Source organism: Rhineura floridana, chromosome 10 (assembly GCF_030035675.1).
Source record: "Rhineura floridana isolate rRhiFlo1 chromosome 10, rRhiFlo1.hap2, whole genome shotgun sequence".
In the NCBI taxonomy this organism is placed as follows: domain Eukaryota; kingdom Metazoa; phylum Chordata; class Lepidosauria; order Squamata; family Rhineuridae; genus Rhineura; species Rhineura floridana.
In genome coordinates, this window is record NC_084489.1 from 67423121 (window position 1) to 67441860 (window position 18740).

The 18740-nt window shown below is 41.8% G+C and overlaps 1 protein-coding gene across 1 annotated transcript in view; it reads left to right on the forward strand.

Annotated features, from left to right (window-relative positions):
- Positions 1–18740, forward strand: part of CCDC7 (coiled-coil domain containing 7) — a 430640-nt gene that overhangs the window by 229849 nt on the left and 182051 nt on the right. Inside the window, exon 38 of the mRNA XM_061586654.1 lies at positions 1185–1304. Coding sequence (XP_061442638.1) covers positions 1185–1304 — 120 coding nt within the window. The remainder of the gene's footprint in view (positions 1–1184; positions 1305–18740) is intronic.

The following is an 18740-nucleotide window of genomic DNA, read 5'->3' on the forward strand; positions in this document are numbered from 1 at the left end:
CTTACAGTCTAAAAGACATGGCAAATGAGGAAAAGGGATTGGGAGGGAGGAGGAAAAAAGTAATGGTGATTGGTTCAGTTGCCAAGACAGATTTGAATATACCTATTCTGGACTGGATTGTATTCATATTAAGGATTACATTTGTATTGCATCTTACTTTTCTTGCCTTCTCAGTTCTTTACTGACTTCTTCCTCTTTTCTTTCTTCTCTTTTACTATTTTGCTTCTCCTTTTGCTTTCTGTTCATGAGTTCTAGTTTAATTTGCTTCTTCTCTCCTCCCATCCCCTGAGGGCAAGATGGTTTCTCAGAAGCCTCCATTGTGGCAGTTTGAGGAGAGAACACTGCTCCCCTGCCACAATGCTCTCTGGTTCTATATGCACACAAAGATGCTGGCTGCACTAAGTAACCAACAATGTTGTGGTCAAATAGTAGTTGGGGAGCCAATAACAAGTGAGGTGCCCTGATCCAGATTGGGCTCCTTCTGTTTCTCTTTCAAAATAAAGTTGGACAGCTTAAGCATGCTTTTTAAAGAATGTGCTTAACATAATGTGTAGTTTGGCTTTGAGAGGGATGAGAGAGGGATTGTGCCTTTGCTGGCAGTTCACTTGGATATTCAATTACACAGTTCCATTCCCTTTAACTGGAGGTGCCAGGGATTGAGCCCAGTACCTTCTATATGCATAGAATGTGAAAGCAACATTTTAAAGCAACAGTCACCCCTTAAGGCAGTAGTTCTATGGGAATATGAACCCAGAGCCACAGGAATATAAATTCAAAAGAAATGACTGAAGTGCAATAAAGGATGGGTTTTTTTTAACTACCAAGTCTGTTTGTCTCCTAGAATGTTTCTGTTTAAAGTTTATCACAATGAGTTAGGTTACCTGACATTTTATTCTCCTGGCAATTGCTTATTCTTCATGGTCCTCCCTGACTCGCAAAAAAGAGGGTCACTCTGTTGGCCCACCTGCTCTGCTGATCAACAGTAGAGCACTTACAGATAACCTCCTGTTTTGTTTAACTCCACCTTGTCTTGCAATGTTCACTGACAAATGAAGACGTTATTTGTATTTTTTTTAAATAAAGTGATCATATATGAAAACTTTTTGCATTTTATCAACCCAATGAGGAATAATCACATTTTAAACTATTTTCAAGAGATGATTCTAAACAATTGCCTTTTTCAGAAATGGAATTGTATAAATTATCTGTGAAGAAGAATATGTTGCAGGAAAAGCTAGAATTCAACCAGAAAGAGCTAGAACAAGCCCAGGCTCTTGAAGCTGCTCAACCAGGCAGTGTCAGTGGTAGGTTTGCTATGATTTTTCATACTATTGTCTAATGCCTTGAATATACCTTCATATTTATTTATGATTTTATTTATTAAATTTATATTATGGCCTTCCTCCCAAAGGAGCCCAAGGTGCTAAACACAAAAACAAGACAATAAAAAATGATATAAAAGAGCATATTTTGAAACATTAAAAAATCTAAAAACATGTTAAACAATCACACACCCTCACAGCTAATCTTTTCAAGGGCCCTTTTTTTTTTGAAGGGACTACATGAAAGAGGCATCCAGTAAACATTAGGGTTAATACCTGCAATGCCTAAGGACAGGCAGAGTCACAAGGTCCCAAAATAATTGTATCAGTTACCTTCTTTGCCTTCAGTTATTTCTCTGCTTCTCTTTAGAACAGAGCATACCTAAGCTTCTTATTCTTATTCCTTCATAATTTTTTCATGGTTTCCTTGCCTCGGGATAGAGTGACTCCCCTATGAGGAAAGGTTGCAACATTTGGGCTGTTTTAATTTAGAGAAAAGGTGACTAAGGAATAACATGATAGAAGCAGAGCTTGGAAAAGTTACTTTTTGGAACTACAAGTCCCATCAGCCCCAGCCAGCATGGCCACTGGATTGAACTGATGGGAGTTGTAGTTCAAAAAAGTAACTTTTCCAGGCTCTGGCATAGAAGTGTATAAAATTATTCATGACATGGAGAAAATGTATAGAAAAAAGTTTTTCTCTCTTGTAACACTATGAACATCCAATGAACCTAAATATTGGAAGATTCAAGATAGACAAAAGAAAGTACTGCACACACAGTTAAACTGTGGAATTCACTCCCACAAGAGGCAGTGATGGCCAGCAACCTGGATGCCTGAATTAAGCAAATTCATGGAGGATAAGGCTATGAATGGCTACTAGCCATGATGGCTATGCTCTCCCTCCACGGTTGGAGGCATCATGCTTCCCAATACTAGTTCCTGGAAACTGCTTATTAATTATTATTAATCAGGGATCTGAGGCCGATATATCCTTTTCAATACCTTCTGTCTTGGTCCAGTAGCATAAAGCAACTATAGTGACCAACAACACTTTGTTTCAGCTTTACATCCAGCCTACTCAGATAAGAGGGTAAAAAAGTTCAGAAGTCCTCAAATTTGTCAGCATCCCCTCCAAAGGACTATTACCACTCTAGATCATTCCAATCTCACAGTCAGCATCTCTCTAGGGAAAGGCAAGCCACGCTGGCTGTCCCTTTGCTCTTAAATCTATCCCTTTGCACCCCAAAAAACTCTTCTTACTTCCCAGAGGAGACTATGACACTAAAATAATCGTGAGCTGGGTCTTCTCCTTCTTCCCAAATAGACTCTTCTTCCCAAGGAGACACCTGGTAATAGTGTTCTGGCAGCCAAACAGGTATTCGTATAGTAACTTTGGGTTCCTATTGAGTCTGCTGTCACTTTTGTTCTTGATTCATTCATGGTTTCTGCGAAGAGAATCAGAGGTCAAGTCAGGGCTCATGATGCAATCAGAGGGGTTACTAGGGGCCCTCTGCAAGACATGAGATGGGGTACTTCTGACTGCCTTGGAACTATGGCAGGCTTCTATTGGTCCTCAGTTTTACTGAGGTTCTTTGTGGGGTCCTAAGCTTCTTCCTCAAAAGAGTTCTCTGAGGTCTGGGTCAAACAATCCTTTTTCACAACACCCATCCCCTGCAGGGTCCTTCTCCCTGAAGTGGCTGGACCTGATTTTGCAGGATACCTGTAGTGACTTAGATGAAGCAGGGACAGGGCATGTATATTAGCTGTGGCTTCCCAAGACCATTTTCTGGACCATACCCTTTTCAGTTTATTAAATATTAATATGAATTAAGATGATCAGCTGAATTATTTGTAAATTTGCCTCTTAAACCCAACATTGACTGGTTCCTTACTATTTGCCTTGTTTCATCTGTCACAGGTTGTCTATCTCACGCACGTATGGGGAACCTTTTGTCCCCTAGAAATTACTGAAGTAGAACTTCCATCATCACTGGCCATTGGCCATGCTTGCTGGGGCTGATGGGAGTTGTAGTTCTGCAACATCTAGTGGGCCAAAGGTTCCTCACACCTGAACTAATCCATTTTATCTCAATACAAGTATCTTGAATAGGTTATAGGATACGAAGCTGTTTATTCTACCCTCTGAAGTCTAACAAAATAAAAAGTGCTCACTGTCAGCCCAATCCTCTAGATCAGCCTTTCCCAACCAGTGTGCCTCCAGATGTTGTTGGACCACAACTCCCATCAGCCTCAGCCAGCATTGCCAATGGTCAGGAAAGATGGGAATTGTGGTCCAACAACATCAGGAGGCACACTGGTTGGGAAAGGCTGCTCCAGATAGAAGGATTTAATTTTAGAAATGATATTACAGAAAACAAAGATATAATCAACCACTCTACACCCATTGTGATATAAATGTTTTGTTTTACCCAGAGTCCCTCTATTTAGGCAATGTAATTAGGAGCTATATATGCTAGAATATCATTTGTTTTGAATGACTACACTTTTATATGAATATGTTTCCTCTGTATACTGTTTATATGTGACCTGTTGTATGTCTTTTATATACAAACATTGTATTAACATAATGGACTTTCTATTTTATATCACCTTCAATAGGCACAACATCTTTTAGAACAATGGGTCAAAGAGAATCAGGCCCTGTCCACAATGCTGGCTGGCTTTTGTACAGGACAGAACACAATTGTTCAGGGTTTTTTGTTTGTTTTGGATCATCTTTATTTATACATCATTTTTGTTCCCTGCCCATCCTCTAATAGGTATACAAGGTGGCCTAACAATATGAAAGATAAAAATAAAACATCCATACAAATAAACATAGTTCAGCAGCAGCAGCAGCAGCAGGGTCCTATATCAAAACTATTGATGCTCAATTTGATCTAAAGGCCTATATAAAAATAAATGTTTTAATTTACATTTTAAAATGTCTACTGTAGGGGCCAAACAAGTATTCCCTGGAAAGGAGTTTTGCATGTAAAATTCCACCATAGAGAATGTTCTGTCTTGAGCCATTGTTCTATTAGTAATTTCTAGGTAGTAATTTCAGCTTATATTAAAAGTTGGGTCTGAAATTATTTATAGAGGATAAACTACAGGACCTTGTTGAGCAAAAAAAAAAGTTGACTGCAGACCTAAAAGCAACCATGTACAGTATAGAAAAAACACAGCGCCGTGCTTCAGAAAGAGCTCACCATGAACATCCTGCTGGTATGTAAAGAATGAAAGATGTATGAAATGCATCTGACATGCATATTGCTTCAGCATTGCAAGTGCAATTATCACTGTCATCTCTATGGCTGCCAGAAAGAGAGGAGACATTAATCAGTTATTATTATTATTATTATTATTTATTAAATTTATATACCGCCCGACTAGCAATAGCTCTCTGGGCGGTGAACATAAAATAGCATAAAAATACAATGAATAACAAAATAATACTAAAATACAATCAACAATCCAATACAATAAACATTTTAAAATTAAATCAGTGTAACTTAAAATGCTTCAGAGAATAGGAAGGTTTTGACCTGGCGCCGGAAGGAGAGCAGAGTCGGCGCCAGGCGTACTTCCTCAGGGAGACTGTTCCATAGTTCGGGGGCCACCACTGAGAAGGCCCTAGATCTTGTCATCACCCTCCGGGCCTCCCTGTGAGTTGGAACCTGGAGGAGGGCCTTCGTAGCAGAACGTAGTGCACGGGCCGGTTCATATCGGAAGAGGCGTTCCGCAAGGTATCGTGGTCCCGCACCGTATAAGGCTTTATAGGTTAATACCAACACTTTGAATCTAGCCCGGAAACATATTGGCAACCAGTGCAAGCTGGCCAGAACAGGTGTTATATGCTCGGACCGCTTGGTCCTTGTCAGCAATCTGGCCGCCGCATTTTGCACTAGTTGTAGCTTCCGAACTGTCTTCAAAGGTAGCCCTACGTAAAGCGCATTACAGTAATCCAAACGTGAGGTTACCAGAGCATGTACCACTGATGTAAGGTCCTCTTTACTCAAATAGGGACGTAGCTGGGCTACCAACCGAAGTTGGTAAAACGCATTCCTAACCACCGAGGCTACTTGAGCCTCAAGTGAGAGGGAAGAGTCTAAAAAGACTCCCAGACTACGAACCCGGTCCTTTAGGGGGAGTGTAACCCCGTCCAGGACAGGGTATATATCCACCATCCGATCAGAGAACCCGTCCACCAACAGCATCTCAGTCTTGTCTGGATTGAGCTTCAGTTTGTTAACTCTCATCCGGTCCATTGTCGAGGCCAGGCAACGGTTCAGCAAATCGACAGCCTCACCTGAAGAAGATGAAAAGGAAAATTTAACTTTAAGGGAACAGAAAGAGTTAATGGACAAGACAGATTTTACAATAGAGAAAAAGTTGAAATATTTAGGTATCATTATGACAAATAAAAACTCAAAGTTGTTTCATAATAATTATGAAAAATTATGGACAGAGATTAAGAAAGACTTGCTAAGATGGGATAAACTACAACTGTCATTAATGGGTAGAATATCTGTGATAAAAATGTATGTATTACCGAGAATGATGTTTTTGTTTCAAACAATACCTGTAATATCCTCTGATTTACCTTTTAAACAATGGCAAAAAGATATCTCTAAATTTGTATGGCAAGGAAAAAAACCAAGAGTTAAATTTAAACTACTACAAGATGCCAAAGAAAGAGGAGGACTGGGATTACCAAATCTGAGGCTTTATTTTGCTGCCTGCTGTCTAGTCTGGATAAAGGAATGGATCTCATTGAGGAATAAAAGACTATTGGATTTGGAGGGCCATAATTTGAAGTGGGGATGGCATGGATATCTATGGTATGGCAAAGTAAAAGTAAATGTAGACTTTAATAATCATTTTATAAGACGTCCTCTGTTGAAAATATGGAATAGATATAAACCAAGGTTTTATTCGAAAATACCATTATGTGTCTCAAGTCAAGAAGCGTTTTATAGAAGAGAAATGGCTGGAAAAGAGAAATGGTTAACTTATCAAGAACTATTAGAAAATGTACATGGAGAATATATAATGAAAGAGAGAGAACAACTGACAAAGGAAGGATATAGTTTTCAATGGTTTGCCTATTTACAATTGTTAGAAAGATATAAAATGGACAAGAAAATGTATGGGTTTGAAATAAGTAAATCTGATTTTGAAATAGGATTGTGTACAAATGATGAAAATATAATTGCGAAAATGTATAAACTCTTATTGAAAATGGATATGGAGGAAGAACAAGTAAAAGAGTGTATGGTAAAGTGGGCAAAAAATTTTGGTTATAACATACAAATGGATCAATGGGAAAATATGTGGAAAAAAGGCTTGAAATTTACACTATGCTATAATCTTAAAGAAAATTTTTATAAAATGATGTACCGTTGGTATATGACTCCAGAAAAGTTGTCAAAAATGTATAGCAATGTTTCTAATGTCTGTTGGAAATGTAAACAACAAGAAGGATCATTTTATCATATGTGGTGGCTGTGTAAAAAGGCAAAATCATTTTGGGCACAGATAGGTAGGAAGATGCAAAAAATTCTAAAGATAAATATTCAGTCAAAACCAGAATTTTTTTTATTGGGTTTTATGGATAAACAAATAGAAAAGAAATATGGAAGAATAATATTATATATGATTACGGCAGCAAGATTATTATATGCACAAAAGTGGAAAATGGAATCAATACCAACAATGGAAGAATGGCTATTGAAATTAATGGACTTAGTAGAAATGGATAAATTGACATGTTTACTTAGAGAAAAATCGACAGATACATTTCTTAAGGAATGGAAGCCTCTCTTAGACTTTTTGTTGAAAGATCAAAATAAAATGATGATACTGGGATTTGACGATTAATTAAGATAGCCTATGGAGAAAAGGGATTCTGTATGTATATATTAAGGGACAGGTTTGATGTACATTATATACTTATAGCTGATCTGTGACAAATCGGAAGTCAACTATTTTATTTTTACTTTTTATTGTTGTATTGTTATGTTCTTTTTGATTTTGTTTTGTTTGTTTTTGGAAAAATTTGAATAAAAATTATTAAAAAAAAAAAAAAAGAAGATGAAAAGGAGAAGTAGAGCTGCGTGTCATCAGCATACTGATGACAACGCACTCCAAAACTCCTGATGACCTCTCCCAACGGCTTCATATAGATATTAAAAAGCAGGGGGGACAAAACTGACCCCTGCGGGACCCCATATTGGAGAGCCCGCTGTGTCGAGCAATGTTCCCCAAGCACTACCTTCTGGAGACGACCCGCCAAGTAGGAGCGGAACCACTGCCAAGCAGTACCTCCAACTCCCAACTCCGCGAGCCTCTCCAGAAGGATACCATGGTCGATGGTATCAAAAGCCGCTGAGAGATCAAGGAGAATCAACAGAGTTACACTCCCTCTGTCTCTTTCCCGACATAGGTCATCGTACAGGGCAACCAAGGCTGTCTCAGTGCCAAAACCGGGCCTAAAACCCGATTGAAATGGATCTAGATAATCAGTTTCATCCAATAGCGCCTGGAGCTGGCCAGCAACCACCCGTTCCAAGACCTTGCCCAGGAATGGAACATTCGCCACTGGCCTGTAGCTGTTAAAATTGTCTGGGTCCAAGGAAGGCTTTTTCAGGAGTGGTCTCACCACTGCCTCTTTCAGACAGCCCGGGACCACTCCCTCTCGTAAAGAGGCATTTATCACTTCCTTGGCCCAGCTACCTGTTCCATTCCTACTAGTTTTTATCAGCCAGGAGGGGCAAGGATCCAGTACCGAAGTGGTTGCACGTACCTGTCCAAGCACCTTGTCCACGTCCTCGAGTTGAACCAACTGAAGCTCATCCAACAAAACAGGACAAGACTGCTCCGGACATCTCACTAGGATCTACTGCTATAACTTGAGAGTCTAGGTCCTGGCGGATACATGAGATCTTATTCTGGAAGTGATCGGCAAACTGATTACAGCGGGCCTCCGATGATTCCACCGTGTCCGGAGGGTTTGAATGGAGAAGCCCCCAGACAACTCGAAAGAGCTCCGCTGGGCGGCAAAGAGATGATTTAATAGTGGCAGCAAAATGATGTTTTTTAGCTGCCTTCACTGCTCCTACATAGAGCTTAGTTGAAGCACTAACCAGCGCATAATTGTATCCGTCAGGAGTTCGTCTTCATTTCCGCTCAAGCCTCCTCCTATCTTGCTTCATCGCTCTCAGCTCCGGAGTATACCATGGAGCTGTATGAGCTCTACACAGGAGAGGGCGTGCAGGAGCGATCGTGTTTACAGCCCGGGTCATCTCCGTATTCCACAGAGCGACCAGGGCTTCAGCAGGAGCGCCAGTCCTATCAGCCGGAAAATCCCCCAGAGCCCTTTGAAAACCTTCAGGATCCATTAGTCTCCGGGGGCGGACCATTTTAATAGGTCCCCCACACTTGCAGAGGGAAGAGGTTACTGAAAGTCTAAACTTCAGCAAGCAGTGGTCTGTCCATGACAAAGGGAGTGTTGTAAAACTCCCCACATCCAGATCACTTTCCCCATGCTCAGTAGCAAAAACAAGGTCTAGAGTGTGCCCCGATACATGTGTTGGACCACTAACATATTGAGACAGCCCCATGGCTGTCATGGAAGCCATGAAGTCCTGAGCCGCGCCAGACAAAGTGGTCTCGGCATGAATGTTGAAATCCCCCAGTACTATTAGTCTGGGGGACCTCAACAATATATCCGAGACCACTTCCGCCAGCTCAGTTAGGGAAGCCATTGGGCAGCAAGGTGGGCGGTACACCAAAAGGATTCCCAGCCTGTCCCTCTGGCCCAACACAAGGTGCAAACACTCCAGGCCAGTAACTGAATGAACATGGTGCTTGGTGAGTGAGATGGAACTCTTATAGACAACAGCAACCCCACCTCCCCGACCCTCAGATCTACCATGATGCTGAACCAAGTACCCCGGTGGGCAGAGCTGAGAGAGACCAACTCCTCCCTGCTCACCCACCCAGGTCTCGGTTATACATGCCAGATCGGCTGCCTCATCCACAATCAAATCATGGACGAGGGAGGTTTTATTATATACCGATCTGGCATTTAATAACAGCAACTGGAGATCTGAGAGTTGGCTGATAGGACTACCAACGACCTTGCGGGTGTGGGAAGGACCGGAACAAGGCACAGCCACAACATGTCTGGACCGCGTTCCCCTTACCTGGCACGTCCTTCTCACAGCGCCATACCTTCCTTTGCCCGTCACTACGGTAATTGGGGCCCCCTCAAGTCTCCCCGCCTTGTGGATAAAACTCTCTCCGAAGCACATAATACAACTAAAATATACAACAATTAAACGTATAAAAACAGCTATATATACAGCCATATATACAGCATATAAACATACACACTCACTCAGACATACATTCATATAATCAGGCACCCATTCATCTCAAATTGCATCAACACACCAACAAAAAAGAAAAAGAAAAGAAAGCAGCAGCACAGCAGCACAGCAGCACAGCAGCAAGAGCAGCAGCCTCTCCTTCCCTTGGGCGATGGTTTCTTCTTCCTGCAGGCACTGGGTCTCCCAGGCCACCTCAGCCAGCCGGCTTATGTATCCCTCCAAAGAGGGACAGGTGGTAAGAATCAGTCCTGGCTGGCTGGGTACCTGGGGCCTGGTCCTGCCAGGCAGAAGTCCCTCAGGGAAGGGTGGTGGAGATGGTGGTCCCACAGTAGCAGCAGCAGCACAGCAGCAGCAGCGCAGCAGCAGCAGCCTCTCCTTCCCTTGGGGCGATGCTTTCTTTCTCCTGCAGGCCCTGGGTCTCCCAGGCCACCTCAGCCAGCCGGCTTATGTGTTACCTTCCAATCATGCTTGGATTGAGCTCCAGCAGAGAAACCTCTCATGTACTTACTCATTCACGCACGCACACACACTTGCTGCCTTCGCTGAGGCTTTGGAAGCAGTTGGGTAGCTTTTCCATTGTGCTTGGATGTCATGTTGCAGCTTAACAATGCAATAAGTATGTGCAGAAGCCAGTGCTGTGCCTGGATCCAGATTGGCCTCTGGCTGTTTTTCTTGCAAAATAAATATGGACAGTTTAAGCGTATTTTTTAAGGAGTATGTTTAACTTAGAGAAGACCTTGTGCCTTGCCTGGAAGATCTGTTATGTGTTTGGGGTCAGATGAGGGAAACATATTTACTCATCTAGATGCTGTGCTTGCCTAGATCAGGTGCTGCCAACCTTTTAGGACATTTCCAATTTTGAGAAAGTTCTTGTCTTTACCCCCAGGTCACTCTTCCCATCCCAAACACAGACAGAAGAGACAAAGCATACACACACACGTATACACACACTTTGCTTTTTCATGGGGTCTAGGTAAATCAGATATAGTAGAATTAAAATGGATTATCTTGAATTCGCATTATTTGACACATTCTCCTAAAAAAATCACAAATTAAAGCTTACATTGACAAACTGCACAGTAAAAAAACCACACAGATCTGGGCTTGCCAGCATGACAAACACAAGGATCCAAGAGATGTATCCTCATGGCTCTTCATGATTTTTACATAGGATGACAAAAAGTAAAAAGCACCAACAAATCACAGAACATATCTGTGGGTACAGATGGGACCTATGATTTGATGGTGGATGTGTAAGAATCTCTGTAAAATTATAAGGATCCATAAATATCCATAGATCAATATTTTTGCAACACAGCAGTGGTGGAAAGCACTGGATCCATGATTTTTATGGTTCAGTGAATAGCCAGGTTTGACAGTGATTACTGGAGGTGAGTGTGGAGGGAAATGTGAAAAAATACAATTTTAAGAGGATTCCTTTTACTGGACCATTGTCCTTCTCTCTGTAGACTCTTGCAGCACCCCCTGCCTGGTCCTCATTACTCTGTTTTTCTGCAACCAGTTTCCCAAATGACTCCCCTTTCCCTCCTGCCCTACTGTCTTGGTTGTTTGACTGCTTCACTTGAAAAAGCACATAGAGCAGAAAGAGGAAGTAGAAAGCATGTTTTGCATTTCCAGCTTACTCCTTCAGCTTTCACTTTCCAAAAGAAAAAAAGGTAACTTTCCTTGCCACTTCATGACGAGGAGCACTGTGTGTGTGTGTGTGTGTGTGTGTGTGTGTGTGTGTGTGTGTGTGTGTGTGTGTGTGTGTGAGAAATCGGAGGCTTCATAGGTACCAGAAGAAATCTTCAAGGGTCCCAGTGTGTCACTGTCCATAGATGCCATGTTTGTTACCCTAGCCCTAGATTCTAAAGCATAGGTCTGTAAGTACAGATCATCAGTTCACAGTTTCTGAAACAATATCAGAACTGAAACATAGCCATCTTTTGAAATTCACATGTATCTGAATTTTACAGTTCAGTCTTCCAAACAATATTTACAAAATGCATATATTAGGGGAAGTGTGCATAAAAATGAATATATTAATGAAATATATTTGTATGAATAAGTAACATTCAAAAATATTAGGAGAAATTGCTTGCAAAATGTGTTAGTGAAAATAGCATACAAAAATGTGTGTGTGAGGAGAAATTTGCACTAAAATGTTGAAGAATGTTCATGAGGATTTTTTTTTAATTGCAAATTGCTGCAGAAATATGGAGAACTGAATTTAAGATTGGAAAAATAAACTGAGAGAACTGAAATTGGCAGATCCTTTCCTCCCTACCTTGTATCAACTTAATGTGTCCATCTTTTCAGACTTCTATCAAAGATATCACAGTGGATTTTCAGAGACTTAAAATCTCAAAGTTCCTTTGCTATAGTCCTGGATCAATTTCATTTAGCTCCGCCTTGTCTTGCAATGTTCATTGACAAATGAAGAGACTATTTGATCATTTATGAATACTTTTTTCATTTTATCAAACTCCTTTGTGGTTTATCAACCCTGTGAGGAATGATCACATTGTAAACTGTTTTCAAGAGGTGATTCCAACCCATTTATTTTTGCAGAAATGGAATTGTATGAGCTATCTGTGAAGAAGGATATGTTGCAGGAAAAGTTAAAATTCATTCAGAAAGAGCTAGAAGCAGCCCAGGCCCTTGCAGCTTCTGAACCAGGAAGTGTGAGTGGTAGGTTTGCTGTGATTTTTCATACTGTCATCTAGAACCTTTCCAAGATCGTTTTCACATTTAATGTTGCTGAACCAAGTATCCCCCATCTTATAACTATGCATTTTATTTCTTTTTCCTAGGTGTAGAACTGTGCATTTATCCCTGTTAAATTTCATTCTGTTGTTTTTAGCCCAGTGCTCCAGCCTATCAAGATCACATTGAATTTTGTTTCTGTTTTCCAGGATATTAGCTATCCCTTCCAATTATGTATCACCTGCAAATTTGATAAGCATTCCCTGCACCTCCTCATCCAAGTCATTAATAGAAATGCTGAAGGGCACTGGGCCCAGAACTGAGCCCTGCAGTATTGTGCTCGTTACATCCCCCCACTTTGAGAAGGAACCACTGATAAGCACCCTTTGAGTATGATTCTGTAGTTAATAAAACTTTACCTAAAGAACTGGGCATGTTTAGCCTTGAGAAGAGAAGACTGAGGGGAGATATGATAGCACTCTTCATTGGTTGTCATACAGAGGAGGGCCGGGATCTCTTCTCAATCATGCCAGAGTGCAAGGCATGGAATAATGTAATCAGGTTACAGGAAACCGGATTTTGACTGAACATTAGGAAAAACTTCCTAACTGTTAGAGCAATACGACAATGGAACCAATTCCCTAGGAAAGTGGTGGTCTTTCCAACATTGGAGGCATTCAAGAGGCAGCTGGAAAGCCACCTGTCGGGTATGCTTGAACTTGGATTCTTGTATTGAGCAGAGGGTTGGACTTGATGGTCTTATAGGCTCCTTCCAACTCTAATATTCTATGATTCTATTGCTTATTTTTGGACAAGGATATTATATATCAAAATAAAAGTTTAATCAGGGCAAGGCACAAAAATGCAACAACTGGAGAGCATGCAAAATAAACCCCAAAACAGAAAAGAATTTATCTCAAGTTATTGAAAAAGGATAGAATTTATTTTCAAAGCAGCTCACAAGCTATTTTGAAAATAAAATCCACCTTTTTTCAGCATCTTGAGACATATTCTCCTTTGTTTTTGTAATCACGTCAGGGAGAAAGCCTGTTTTTATATTGTTACTGGATTTGGGGGGTTAGAGGGGTGGATTTGGGATCTGCAAAGGAAGAAACCTGCTCTACTGGTCAAACCAGTTTTCTTTGCATCAGCTAATAGTTTAGCCAAGTTAGCCTGTGAGTTAATGGCTTATGAAGTGGTCAGTCTGCATATACAAAAGGATGTGGCCAGGAGAGATCCTGTGGCTATTGGGACTCTTTTCAGGAGAGGGGCCCTCACCTCCCCATCCTGGAGACAAGGAGAGGCTTTTGTTTTTAGTCTAGTCTGGAGAAGCTGGGAACTGGAGACAGTCAGAGAAGCTTGCTTGCTCTCTGTACCCCCAAAGCTATGGGCAATGGGGAGCAAGATCTGATGGACTGTAAATCTGTGAACCTCTCCATCTTAAGCTCAGGTTGGAATGTGTGTAATTAAAAAAGGAAATGTTTTACTCACCAGAAAGGTGTTTCTCTGTGGGCACCAGGGCACTGCCAAGTGAGTATTGTCTTCCTTGCTAGTGGTTGAGATAGGAAAGAGTTAACACTCTAAATGGACTGTTACTGCGGCCCCTCCCACAGAGTGGTAGTTCGCTGTCTAGCCAAGCTTAAAAAATATAAACTTATACACATATAAAGATTTAAAGACACTGACAACATTACATTAACCATAAATAACATGTAACAAACAACTTGCACACCTTCAGTTGTAATAAATAACTATTTAGTCTCCACCCAGACGGACTCTAACCTCTAATGACTTGTACATGCGCTAGGTCCGATCATTGACCCTTCAGTCGTCACCCGTTTTGTTATAATGTTTACTGTCATTTGCATCCCAGGGTGGGCCTTGGCAGTGTCCTGGTGCCCACAGAGAAACACCTTTCTTGTGAGTAAAATGGTTCCTTCTCCAGTGGGCACCAGGACACCCCCAAGTGAGATGTTCCAGAGCTAACCTATTGATTGGGTGAGTACATAAATGTTCAATGATCTTTTAGCACCTGCTGAATAACTCATCTACCAAAGGCTGCCTCAGCCAGTGCATAAATATCTAATAATGTTTAGTAAAAGTATTCGGGCTTGCCCAGGTGGCCGCCTGACAAATCTCTTGAAGAGGTGCATTTGTTGAATAAGCTGCGATAGCAGCTGCTGCTCTTGTTGAATGAGCAATGATACCTGATGGCAATGGTATGTTTAGAGAACTGTAAGCTAAGGCAATGCAGCCCTTAATGCATCTTGTTAAAGAAGAAGAGGACACCTTTTTACCCAGAGTAGTTGCGTGGTAAGAAACAACAACGAATCAGTGTGCCTTATCGGCCTTGTCCTGTTTATATATACCTTAAGTGCTCTCCTTACATCTAATGAATGCCAAGCATGCTCTAGAGGATGCTTTGGTGAAGGAGAAAATGCTGGCAATACTAACTCTTGCTGGTGAAAAGCTGTATTAACTTTTGGAACGAAAGCAGAATCTGTTCTCAATATGACTCTGTTGGTATGGAAAATAGATAGATTTTTGCTACTGAGAGAGCTCCAAGCTATTGCTACCAGGAGTTACACTTTGAATGACATTATTCATAACATAGAAGTTTTCAGTGGTTTGAATGGTGGTTTTTGGAGAGCTGACAAGACATTGTGAAGATTCCATATTGTAGATCAGTGATGAACAGGCGCCGTCATCAGAGAAGCCCCTCTTAAAAATCGTTTCAGATACGGATGAGGTCCCATTGATTCAAAAGAAGACTTAGAAAGCACTGTTGACAACGCAGATGCTTGTCTTCTCAAAGTATTGGGTCTCAACCCATTCTTCAAACCATCATTTAAAAAGGATAACACCTCCGTAATTCCTGACTTTCGAGCCGTAATGTGGTTCTTATTGCACCATTTAAAAAATGCCGCCCATGTATACTGATAGTTTCATATTGTGGACGGTCTCCTGGATGCCAATATTGTGGTTACCACCTCAGTGGGAAACCCAGCTCTCAGCAATTTGCTCCACTCAACTTCCATGAGGTTAAACTCAACCATTGCAGATTGGGGTGCCAAAGTGGCCCTTGTAGCAGTAAATCTGGGCAAAGAGGCAGAGACCTCGGGGGCTCAACAGATAGGTTGACTAGCTCTGAGAACCATGGCCTCCTCTACCAATCTGGTACTACTAGAATGACATTGGCCCTCTCCATCCTTTCTTTCTTCATCACCCAAGCTAACAATGGAAAAGGAGGGAAGAGGTAAAGTGTTCCCATTGGCCAATGGGAGTTTATGGCATCTACAGCCTCTACTCTCAGTGAAGGGTACCGAGTGTAATACCTCTTCAGTTGATGATTGACATCTGAAGCAAAAAGGTCCACATCCATCCTTCCAAACCTTTTGCAGATCTGTTTGAACACATCTTTGTGGAGCAGCCACTCTCCTTGCAACACCTCCTGTCTACTTAACCACTCCACTTGTACATTGTCTACTCCCTTTCAGAGCTTGGAAAAGTTACTTTTTTGAACTACAACTCCCATCAGCCCCAGCCAGCATGGCCACTGGATTGGGCTGATGGGAGGTGTAGTTGAAAAAAGTAACCTTTCCAAGCTCTGCTCCCTTTATGTATTCCACTGTCAATGAGTGTAGAGTGTGCTCTGACCAGGAAATCAGTCCTGATGCCTCCAGATGAAGCACCAGTGATTTTGTCCCTCCTTGATGATTTATGAACTCTTTCACACAGTTGTTGTCTGTCCTGAACATTACATGCTTGAGATGCAATAAAGGCACATAATGCTGCAGCACTAGTCGTGTGGCCCGAAGCTCCAGTAAGTTGATGCTTTGTTTTGATTCCTGAGGAGACAAAGATCCCTGCAGTATTTGACCTCTGTAGTGAGCTCTCCACCCCTGAAGACTTGCATCTGATGTAAGTGTCTCATGGCAGGTCCTTTAGAGGGACATCTCTGCATAGGTTGCAATCCTTTGTCCACCAACGTAGAGCACCCTCAGTCATAACGTTGGTGGAACCTAGAAATGAATGGAATGTGCTATCTGCCACTGGTATGGTAACAGTGTCCATTGTAGAGTCTGAACATGAAATCTGGCCCATGGTGTAACCTGGATGGTGGAAACGAGCTTCCCTAAAACCTTTGCTGAGACCATGATGTCCTCTGCGGTCTTCCCCAGCAATAGTTGAACCACCAACTTTATCTTCTGCACTCTCTCTTCCAAAAGAGATATTGTCTTTCCTTCCGTATCTATCATTGCTTCCAAATGCTGTCGACGTTGTTGAGGGAACAAGTGGCTCTTTGATATGTTCAGCAAGAATCCGTGATCCTGGAGAACTGCTAGTATGGTGTGAATGTCCTGATAAGCTGACTGTACTGTCTGCGAATGAATCAGAATGTCGTCTAAATATGGGTACAGATGCAGCCCCTGTTGATGGAGATGAGCGACAAGAGTCACCATTATCTTTGTGAAGACCCTTGGAGCTGATACCAAGCCAAAGGGCATCACCCTGTACTGATAGTGTTGATTTCCGTAAGCGAAATGGAGGTAGTTGCAGTGCTGTGGAAGGATTGGCACATGTAAATATGCCTTGGTTAGATCTATGGAAGCTAAGAAGTCTTGAGCTGAAGTGCCTGTTTTATGGAAACCAATGTTTCCATGAGAAATTTCCTGTACATTACAAATCTGTTGAGGAATTTTAGATTGAGCACCACTATCCAATCGTTCCCTTTTTTCGGCATGATAAAGAGCACAGAATAAACACCACAAAATTTCTGGTTCTGCTGAACCGGTTCTATGCCTGGTATCAGGTGTTCTATTGCCTCTTGTAGTAGCCTGCCCTTTTCTGGATTTGCCGAAATTGGTGATGGAATAAATCTGTTTGGAGGCATAGCCTTAAACTCTATCTGATACCCGTACTGCACAGCATTTTTTACCTAGCGATCTGATGTTGTCTGCCAATGTTGTGCAAATCTCAATAGGCGGCCTCCCACTGGTTTCAGCAATAAGTCAGAATTGTCTTTGTTGCCTTCCACCTCTGTTGGAAGCTGATCCTGTATTTCGAGCTGCTGGTTGTTGTTGGTTGCGCAACTGGAATCATGGATGACCCCAAGCTTGTCTGTTAGCATGGAAATCTCACCCCCTTCCTCCAAATCTAGATAGACAAAAGGACTGGTATGGTTGAAAGTGGCGAAAAAGGCACTAGTCCTCTCGTCTTTTACTTGTTACTGGCATTGCCTTCTTTTCTTTCGTTTCAACTAATACTTCTCTCAGCACATCCTCACCAAACAACTTGTTGCTGCATATGGTTCTGTAGCCAACACCATATGAGAAGAAGCATCTGCCTCCCAGTGACAAAGCCACAAAATTAGCCTAACTACTACTTCAGCAGCCATGGTCGCTTCATGGACTTTTTAAAGTGCCATGTCTAACTTTTGTTCTGTAAGATCCTTCAATTGAGCATCCCCATTTCTTGAAAGGAAATTTCTAGAAACTAAAGCAGAAATTGGGGAATCAATGGCTGGAGTTCTCAGCTGCTCCATAAACTCTGGCTCTAATAAGTATAGTTTCTTAGCATATGTCAGTGATTTGGTAGACTGAACTGGTGAGTCCCATTCAGATTTCACTGCTTTTCTGAGCAGTGATGGTACCTTAATCACCTTATCACTAGACTTTGTTTCTGGAAGAACGGATGCTCCTCTGGAGGTAGAAGGTGCCTGTTCTGTGACTGAGTCCTTCAAATCTCAACAATAACTACTAATAAATAACTTAAATAGATAAATAAATAAGGATATAAATTGGCCAGACTGAAGAGCAAGGTGAAAATCAATACTGCTCAAGTGAGGCAGGAAAAACAAACTAGCACTCCGTGGGAGGGGCCATGGTAATGGTCTGTTTGGAGTGTTAACTCTTTCCTGCCTCAAGCACTAGCAAGGAAGACAATACCCACTTGGGGGTGTCCTGGTGCCCACTGGAGAAACATATATCCTATAAGACACCATAGTCTCTGCAGACCTTCTTTTCAAGGAAACCAAACCCTAGATAAATGCAGGAACCCCTGGAAGTCTTGCATGGCTTGGAGACTGGGGTGGTGCACAACACTGGTGTTAGAAGTGGGATTGAGTTTCCTGGAGGAACTATTGGGAGCAATATGTGCCTGAGTCAAAATGGAGGGAGAACTAGCAGCACTCCTAGAGCAGATGAAATTGTAGTGCCAGGACCACCAGCAGCCAAGGCAACGAGAGTGGCAGGAGGACCATCAATGATTTGAAGAAAGAATGGAAAGCCTCTTTGAAGAGAAAAGGGAGGTC